This window comes from Polypterus senegalus, chromosome 10 (assembly GCF_016835505.1).
Source record: "Polypterus senegalus isolate Bchr_013 chromosome 10, ASM1683550v1, whole genome shotgun sequence".
Classification (NCBI taxonomy): domain Eukaryota; kingdom Metazoa; phylum Chordata; class Cladistia; order Polypteriformes; family Polypteridae; genus Polypterus; species Polypterus senegalus.
Genome location: NC_053163.1, coordinates 5,794,075 through 5,804,074, shown reverse-complemented (window position 1 = coordinate 5,804,074; position 10,000 = coordinate 5,794,075). Strand labels below are relative to the sequence as shown.

Sequence of the window (10,000 nt, the reverse complement as noted above, 5' to 3'; positions counted from 1 at the left end):
TGTTTGCTAAAAACGAAGCATGCTATTACATATTTTTGTAAAGCTTACTTCTCAGACATGAATTAGTACAAGGGAACTAAGAGATCATTCGTCTTCCACATCATCTACTCTTTGTCTTTTATTTCCGGCCCTGGGCCTGCTTAAATCTCTTGGCACACAGTCTCGCCTCGCGGGACGTGAAAGTGTCTCTCCTCAAAAGATCGTGTCTTGTCTCTAAAAAGTCTCGTCTTTTTTTTATAGTTAAGAGAAAAGCTCTTGATCTAGTGTGTGTGTGTGGGTGTGTGTGTGTGTGTGTGTATATGTATATATGTATATGTATGTGTGTATATGTATGTGTGTATATGTATGTGTGTATATGTATGTGTGTGTGTATATATATATATATATATATATATATATGTGTATGTATATATGTGTGTATGTATATATAAATGTGTATATATACAATGTGTGTGTGTATGTATGTGTGTGTGTGTGTATATTTTTGGTTTTCTCAGGTCGACTTTAAAGCATATTATTTAATGTCAAAATGCCTAAATGTAATTTTCAGTCCAGAGGCCATTAACTTCATTTTTTCTGCAGCTGTCAAGTGTATAACATTATTTTTTTTTTTTTTTACTGAAAGATCTCTGTCAGATATTTGTCTAAGGTGCCAATCAAACACAGGCATTTGTTTCGCTTTTTGGTTTTTTATTTTGTATTTTTACTCCCACACAGACATTGTTGCTTGTATTGCATTAAGTTTTAATTGTCTGGTGATCCCCTTCAGGTTCGGAGCCTTGAAGACGGACAGCTTTATGCAGTCAAGTGTTCCATGGAACGTTTCCGGGGTGTGGGAGATCGGCAGCAAAAGCTGCAGGAGGTGCTAAAACATGAGCGGCTACCCCCTCACCCAAACTGTGTTACTTTCAAGAAAGCCTGGGAAGAAAAAGGACGGCTGTACATCCAGACTGAGCTGTGCCAGGGCAGCCTGCAGCAGCTGCTCCCATCTAGTGAAGGTGAGGTCTGGGACATCCTCTCCGACTTACTTTGTGCTCTACGCCATCTGCACAGTCACAACATGCTCCATCTGGACATTAAACCTGCCAATGTTTTCCTGTCTACGTCTGGCCGGTGCAAACTTGGAGATTTCGGCTTGGTCTTGGACCTAGGGGACAAGAAGAATGGCCAGGAAGGTGATCCCCGCTACATGGCTCCTGAACTGCTGCAAGGAAAGTTTACACCCGCTGCAGATGTTTTCAGGTAATGGAACATAACCATAAGACTAGTGGGTAAGCTGGTCATTCGGGAAGAAAGGTGTGCTGACTGCATGTTGTGCTGTGGGCTCCTTTCTAAAGAACACTGGAGGTGCTAAGGCCATTATTAACATCCTTTTTCTTTCCATAGCTTGGGTATGACAATTTTGGAACTGGCGTGCAACATAGAATTGCCTAAAGGAGGTGACGCTTGGCAGCAGATACGGCAGGGATATCTTCCCCCAGAGATAACTTCAGGTATTAAGATGTCCCCATGCAGATTTTGCAAAATTGAAAATGGCAACATTAATTCTGATACTCTCTCCATTATGCATGTAGGCCTGTCTCCCATGATGCTGAACATTTTAAAGATGATGTTGCATCCCAATCCATCGAAGCGGGCCACTGTCTTCCAGCTCTGCAGCCTTCCATTTATCAGACGTATCGTCTGGAAGCGGAATCTGTCACTAAAGCTGAAGGAGTCTCTAAGAAGCATGCAGGCTGCCATCCAGGTATTCTGAGAGTCAGGAACAGTCTGTCTCTGAGTTAGCTATTCTTCAGAGGCTGCACATTAGGTAATGGCTTGAGGTGATGCCACTTGGTGTGTGGAAATGACTGGCTCCTTTATAACATACCACTATTTAAAAAGGCTTGCCACCATACTGTAAGCATAGAAGGCAACACATTCTCTTGTACATGCTGCATTGTGCTCTGCGGTGGACATGATAAGGCGGGTTGTAACTAAGTGCATTTTTAGAAAAAATAAAGTGAAAGAGTACATTGCCAGATTTGTTTGGGTTTGCAATAAAAAGGTAAACTCAATGAGGTCTGGTGTTATGTATTCTAGGAAGTGTGTCACTGTTGTAATAATGCAACAATAGTGACACATTTGGCAGCCATGCAAACAATTCAGTGGTCAGACAGACATTTCATGACCGTTGGTGGCCATTTAAAGAGGATAGTGGCAGGTAGGCACAACATCTCCTTCACCGTTTTGCACCGTTCACTGTGATATGAACCCCCCCCCATTCCTTGTGTCATCAGGTGAAACTTTGGTTTGGACAAAGGCTTGATGGCACTCTCCATGGTGTAGGCAGATTTTCATGCATATTGGACCCCTGCTTTTGCCTTTAAGTTTTTACATTTTTTTTTTGTCACAGAGTGCATGAATGAAAGACGAGACATTGCATAGCATTTTATGGTTCTGAGCAGCTGCTGGAGCAAAGGGTGCAAAGAGTAGCCAAGTGATTTGATTGGCAAGGTACAAAAATTACCACTCAAGTCCAAATATTAATTAAAAATTCCATTTTCTCTCTCTCCCCCTCCCCTTAAACATCAGTGGATTATGTCCCTGGTGTGTAGGTCCTGGTTCTCCCTTATACCCCTACCTCCACGATGGAAGCTCAAGCAGCCGGAGACTCCTACTCGCAGTGAAAGCAGCTCCAGCTACAGCGACATACAGCAAGACAGTCTCAAAGACGAGGTCTTCCATTTGCCGCTACCCCAATTAGATGTTTCTCCCATCATTCTGAGGAGGTACGTTTTTGTTTTTACTGGATTCTGCTATTGTTGTCAACTTGGCTTCCCTGTGTGCTTCCTATGTCACTGGACTCTCTGTGGAATTGGCCCTTTGCTTTTATAGTCATTAACAAGAAGGTGCCTTCCATGTCCATCTTTTTGCCATCTCTATTTTGACATAATGTCTGCAATTGGAGGAATTGGAATCGGTGCAGTTTAGAATTGCAGTATTTTATTGTTATCTTCACAAATGGCAAATTTCTAGTGGGTGTTCCTAGGCATCACATGTAGTGGACTGTTCCTAAATACACTTTTGCAGTTCCCCTAAAATACAGAGCCTTCAGAAAGTAATCAAAAACATTCACTTTTCTCAAATTTGTTATGTTTCAGTCTAGTGATAAAATTGTTTAAATTCACTTTTCCCCCACATCAGGGGTCCTCAATCCCAGTCCTGGAGAGCCGCAGTGGCTGCAGGTTTTTGTTCTGACCTGGTTGCTTAATTAGAATGCAATTCTTGCCAATAAAGCACTAACAAGCTATGAAATTAAATTAACTCTGCTATGTCAGCTCATTCTCATATCCTAGATTTTCTTTCCCTTTCTATCATGCAAATGATTTGAAGGCTAAAATGGACGAGTAATTCTCAGTCCTTCACTTTTTTCTCTTCATTTTTCTTCCAAGTATTTAATTAAACCCAATAGTGCAGATAAATACACACAAGTGTAAATGTAAATAAGCTAAATGGAGAAATGCTGCTCTCTCTTGTCATTTGCATGTTATTGATAATAAGGAGCAATTCAAATAGCTGTTTAAGACAAAATTAAGCAATAAGGGCTCAAAATCACTAAAGTGAAGCAGAAGTGTTACTTTAGCAATAAGTGCTCTTTATTAAGCAACTGGGTTGGAGCAAAAACCTGCAGCCACTGCGGCTCTCCAGGACCGTAATTGAGGACTCCTGCCCCACATCAGGCATAACTTGGTATCCTAGAATAACACAACAAAAATGGGATTTTAGGAAAAATATCTCTCTATTATATAAAAAAAACCTAGGACAAGACATTTTTCAAGTCCTGTGAGACGAGACTTTGGCCATGAGATTTTTTCAAGTCCTGCCCTCCTCTCAACCATATTCAACTACGCACACGGCCCTATCACCTCTCATTCGTGTGAATGCTTTTGTTAGACACAGTTCCTGCTTTTATAAATTTTTACGTTTTCCTCACTAAGTTCCCAATTAAAGAAGACATATTATGGCCAAATCTTTTTGAACAATTTCATCACGAAGGGTTATCAACAGAAAAAATGAGTACACGGGCAATCCTAGCACCGAAAAACAATTACGTTGATCGATTACACGGCAGATTTGTTAAATGCGTATCAATAGACTAAACTGAAATAGTTGGTGGCGATCATGTGGAAGACGAAACCATCAACTTACAAAATCCTGAAGAATAACTACAACAATTAACACCGTCCAGTCTTCATCTGCACGAGTTACTGTAGAAAGAAGGATGTATCCAACAAAGGTAATGCAGTACATCTCCCACGGATAACATTAGAAAACAAAGGAGATCTGGATATGCCATTTGTATTAAAAATGTTAACAGTTTCCCGTTAGAATAGCTTTTGCAAAGACAATGAACAAATCTCAGAGCCAAACATTCAAAAGAAGTAATTTTATTTAATAGAGAGAAAGAAACAAAATTCAAACACGAACGGTTATACATTGCATTGTCACGATAAAAGTCCAAACACAGAATCAAAATTCAATGCGATATTAATGAAAGTTTAATTATTTTTCCTGAAGTTTTACAGTAAAAGTGTAAGTTTAAAAAGTATTTGCATGTTAATTTCAAAGCAAACCAGAATGAAATTGTTTTACACAATGAGTAAATCTAACACAAAATGAAACATAATTTACTTTCAAATTATTATGCTTTACTATTTTTATAATATGGTTAATTACTCGCTCTAATGTAAGATAATTCTATTATGCATATGTAACAATTCACATTTAAAATTTAAGTTGTACATCCGCATCCCATACGTGAGGGACAGAACTGCAAAGAGGCTAGCGCATAGTGATCACTTGGGGTTGGCGAGCGAAGCGAGCAGGGCAAAGCCCCTAGTTATTTAAAAAAAAAAAAATTCTGAAATATCACATTGACATAAGTATTCACACTCTTTGCCATTGACACTTGAAATCTGACTTGGACACATCCAATTATATTGATCATCATTGAGATATTTCCTTCATTTGCAAAGGCACACATCTGTCTGTAGAAGGTCCTACAGGTGAAAATGTCTTAACAGAGCCTAAAACCAAGTCATGAGGTTGAAGGGATTGCTGAGGTTAGATACAGGAACTGAAGTTTCACATTGATACAAGTATACCGACTGTTTGCTATAAAGCGTAATCTGGCTCAGGTGCACCACATTGCACCGATCATTGTTGAGATGTTTTTTCTACACCTTGTTTGGAGTCCAGGAGTGACTGATTGAAATGGTCAGTAAAGGCACAGCCCTGCCTGTAGAATGTCCTACAGTTTGAGCTTGAAGGAATTACTTTCAGATCTTCGAGAAAAGACTGTGTCAAGGCATAGATATGGAAAATATAACCGAAACAATCTGCAGAGTTCTCAGAAGCACATGTGCTTCCATAATTCTTAAATCTCTCTATTATAATAAAAAAATCCTGGGACGAGACATGACTTTTTCAGAGAGATACTTTCACGTCCCGCGAGATGAGACTTTGTGCCAAAAGATTTCATCATGCCCAGAGCCGGAAATAAAAGACAAAGAGTAGATGACAAAGTAGAACGTCGTTAAGAATTAAAAAATGTTGGCGCGGTACACATGCAGAGCAGCTTAGAGATGATGAAAGTACGAAAATTCGAAAGTCTCAAAAAACTGATAGTAAAGATCGCATTAGCTCAAACAAACGGAAATTCTTAATCAGTGAAATAACGGAACAGCGAAAAGAGATTGAATATATTTTTCAGATTTAAAGTTGGAGACTTGTAGATCGTTTAATTCATATTGCCATCAGGGAAAAGTAGTGTTTCTTCCCAATGAAGAGGTGTATCTGCAAGAATTAAAAGATTTGTTGTTTGGTGAAAGTGAAATTCACCTACGCAAGCGGCAAAGACGCAAAGTGGCTGACACGTAGCGCAGGCCCTGGGTCGGCGGTCCAAATTGGGGGGGGACACCAAGCCAAACTGAGCAGTCACTGGAGAAGGGTCACAGTAAGAGAGGTGACCAAGAAACGGATTGTCGCTGGATTGGATTAGCTTCACAGAAACTGTGTGGAGATGAGACAAATTGCAAAAAGTAACAACCATCACTGCAACACTCCACCAGCCTGGGCATTTTTAAAACAAAATGGCCAGATGGAAGGCATTCCTCTCTAAAAAGATAAATGAAAGCACACAGGAAGTTTGCAAAAAGGCCCGTAAAGGGCTTGCAGCCTGTGAGAAACAATGTGAAGAAACGAAAATTGAACTGCTAGGCCTCAACTCTCAGAATCCTGTCCAGACAAAACCAGACCCAACACCTAACCTGTGCAGTAACATTCCAGCATTAAATCATGGTAGTGGCAGCATCATGCTGTTGGGTTATTTTTCAGCAACAGGGACTGGGAGACCAATCGGCGTCAAAGGAAGCTGAATGAACTAAAGTACAGAGATATCCTTAAAGCAAACCTGTACCAGAGCACTCCGGACTTCACACTAGGCGGAAGGTTCACCTTCCAACAAGACAAAGACAACACAGGAGGGGCTTGGGGTCAACTATGTGAACATTCTGGAGTCCTTATGTACAATCATTGACTTGACCACAAGTGGACTTCAAACAATGTTTAGAAACATCTCAATGGTGATTAATAGGATGCACCTGAACCAGATTTTAAGCATCATAGTGTAGGGTCTGAATACTTATGTCAATGTAATGCTTCAGTTTTTTTTTTTTTTAAATTTGCTGTAATTTCAAAAATTATTATTTTTTTTTGCTCTGTAATTCTTTGATATTGAATTTTGCTTGATGAGGGGGGGGGAAATCATTTAAATGATATTAATGTTAGGCTACAACATAAGAATATGTGAAACAAATGAAGGAGTCAGAACACTGGAAAAGGTGAAAGGCTGTAAGGAAGTAGTGGCCTATGCCCACCTTATACCTGTTTAGAAAAATAGACCTACTGTATGTGTTATTTCCCATTTCTTCCAACAGTGGTTGTCATTCTCCCGCCGTGCCAAGCAGATTGTCACTGGGCAGCACCTCCACTCCGCAGCATTTATATCGGGAAATTGATCACAACCACATTGACAGGTGAGATCTCTTTACCACTACTTCTTATTCTCCATCTCTACATGTAGCCAGGGTTGTTTTTTTGTCTAACTGAGCTCTCCAGATGTATATATTAACCCTAAATAAAATGACCATTAAAGTATTGCTCTTGGATTGTGTCTCCCCCACCCTTGGAAAAATAGGCAAAGATTGTGCTTTTCTGTTCAAGAAATTAAGCGTAGCACAGTTTATACGATCAAGGTGTGTAAGTTGTCGTCTTTGCAGAATGAATTTTAAGCAAAATAGCCAGAATATTTTATGAGATCATAAAGGGTGATGGAACCAGTTAGTTTTCTTCCTTGATATAATGTTTTTATTTGTAATTCCCATGGGTGACATTAAGAGCAAAGGTGTGCTGTTAAGTGAGCATTCGACTTCCTTTTGTTTTCGAATGATTCCACTGCATTGTGCATACTTGGTGACCTTTCTCTTCCAAAGTAGATCCTTTCCCCTCACATATAGTTGTGCGTTGCATAGACTTCAATGTCCCTCTATCACCTAGGAGGGCAACTTCAACGTTACTGCAGTAGTGAAACAACCAAGGTTTAACTTGGGTACATTTATTATTGTTGAATGGCAAAATTGGACTAAACAGAGCTGGCACAGTTTTCAGGACTCTAATTAGTCATTAAGTCAATTGCATACACCAGAAAGTCAATGCATAGGCGTACAGTACATAAGCTAAAGCTATTAAAGACATGTTTTGTTTTAGTAAGCATTAAGTGTAAAAATATCAGTCAAGTATCACCTTATTTCAATATCTAAACCACCAATGGAACCTGAGACACACACTTCCTGGCTTACTCACACTACTCAAATACCATGTGTCTATTTGGCACAGTCATGTCTATGGTTCTCAAATAACGTGAGCTCAGTTTATGCCTGACCCCTGATTCATACTTAATGATATGTAGTTACACCTCACATTCACAAATTTTGTTTTCTGAAGGTAGAAGAGGTATTGAAGTGCCTGACAGAACACCTGTTACAGCTCAAACTGTGCATTCTACCACGACTTAAACATCTGCAAGACCACTGCATTCTGCCACCTCCATAGTGGACCCTCATTAACACTCACGGGGGGTTGCGCTTCAAAACATAAGTAATGGGAGCTGAAAGCTCTTTATCATGCAGTGCACTTTATCTTTGATCCATTTTTAAATATTAGATATCTTCACATGAAGATACTGCATTTAAGTAGTACAAGTCTTGTTTGATTTCAGCACAATTTTTTTTACAAATCAACACTTTTTGAGATATGTTTTCATTAATAGGCATAAATAAGTAAATTCTTTTATGGTAGTTTGCATCATTTGAACTAAATTTTCATTGGGAGGCCGCAAGACAAATTTAGTTTTTTCAGCTGTATCCAGCAGGGGGTGCAAGAGGAATTTTGTTGTAGATCTAGTTACTAAGAAGAATGCAAACCAGGACGTCCACTCCAATCCCCGAACAAAGAAAATACTATTGTATGAAATCAGGGAAAGGATTGTACTTCACTTGTTTACTTATTTTCTATTAAGGAATGATTCCTTAACTTCTCTATTAAGAACAGATAAAAAAATCCCATTGCAATATGGATGATTGCAGTAAGGTCTTTTAAAACATTGTACTCTATTTTTGACCAATTGACAAAGGAGCAGACACTGTAAGCTGGGCGCAGAGGGAAGTTCTCATCTTCTATTCTTAGCCTGTTGACAGCCTTCAAGTTACTTCCAGGGTGTACCTACTGTTTACTTTATATGTATGTGTATATATTCTGTGTGTGTGTGTGTGTATATATGTAGATATGTACAGTATATATATATATATATATATATATATGTATATATATGTATATGTATATATATATATATATATATGTATATATGTATATATATATATATATATATGTATATATATATGTATATATGTATATATATATATATATATGTATATATATATGTATATATATATATATATATGTATATATGTATATATATATGTATATATATATATATATATATATATATATATATGTATGTATATATATGTGTGTGTGTACAGTGGTGTGAAAAACTATTTGCCCCCTTCCTGATTTCTTATTCTTTTGCATGTTTGTCACACAAAATGTTTCTGATCATCAAACACATTTAACCATTAGTCAAATATAACACAAGTAAACACAAAATGATGGTTTTTATTATTTAGGGAGAAAAAAATCCAAACCTACATGGCCCTGTGTGAAAAAGTAATTGCCCCCTTGTTCAAAAATCACCTAACTGTGGTGTATCACACCTGAGTTCAATTTCCGTAGCCACCCCCAGGCCTGATTACTGCCACACCTGTTTCAATCAAGAAATCACTTCAATAGGAGCTGCCTGACACAGAGAAGTAGACCAAAAGCACCTCAAAAGCTAGACATCATGCCAAGATCCAAAGAAATTCAGGAACAAATGAGAACAGAAGTAATTGAGATCTATCAGTCTGGTAAAGGTTATAAAGCCATTTCTAAAGCTTTGGGACTCCAGCAACCACAGTGAGAGCCATTATCCACAAATGGCAAAAACATGGAACAGTGGTGAACCTTCCCAGGAGTGGCCGGCCGACCAAAATTACCCCAAGAGCGCAGAGACGACTCATCCGAGAGGTCACAAAGACCCCAGGACAACGTCTAAAGAACTGCAGGCCTCACTTGCCTCAATTAAGGTCAGTGTTCACGACTCCACCATAAGAAAGAGACTGGGCAAAACGGCCTGCATGGCAGATTTCCAAGACGCAAACCACTGTTAAGCAAAAAGAACATTAGGGCTCGTCTCAATTTTGCTAAGAAACATCTCAATGATTGCCAAGACTTTTGGGAAAATACCTTGTGGACTGATGAGACAAAAGTTGAACTTTTGGAAGGCAAATGTCCCGCTACA

At 38.8% G+C, this 10,000-nt stretch overlaps 1 protein-coding gene across 1 annotated transcript in view; it reads left to right on the top strand.

The window, feature by feature from the left end:
- pkmyt1 (protein kinase, membrane associated tyrosine/threonine 1) overlaps positions 1 to 10,000 on the top strand; it is a 24,492-nt gene that overhangs the window by 10,577 nt on the left and 3,915 nt on the right. The window contains exons 3-7 of the mRNA XM_039765009.1: positions 770 to 1,242; positions 1,387 to 1,493; positions 1,575 to 1,747; positions 2,575 to 2,771; positions 6,981 to 7,079. Of these exons, the coding sequence (XP_039620943.1) occupies positions 770 to 1,242; positions 1,387 to 1,493; positions 1,575 to 1,747; positions 2,575 to 2,771; positions 6,981 to 7,079 (1,049 nt within the window). The remainder of the gene's footprint in view (positions 1 to 769; positions 1,243 to 1,386; positions 1,494 to 1,574; positions 1,748 to 2,574; positions 2,772 to 6,980; positions 7,080 to 10,000) is intronic.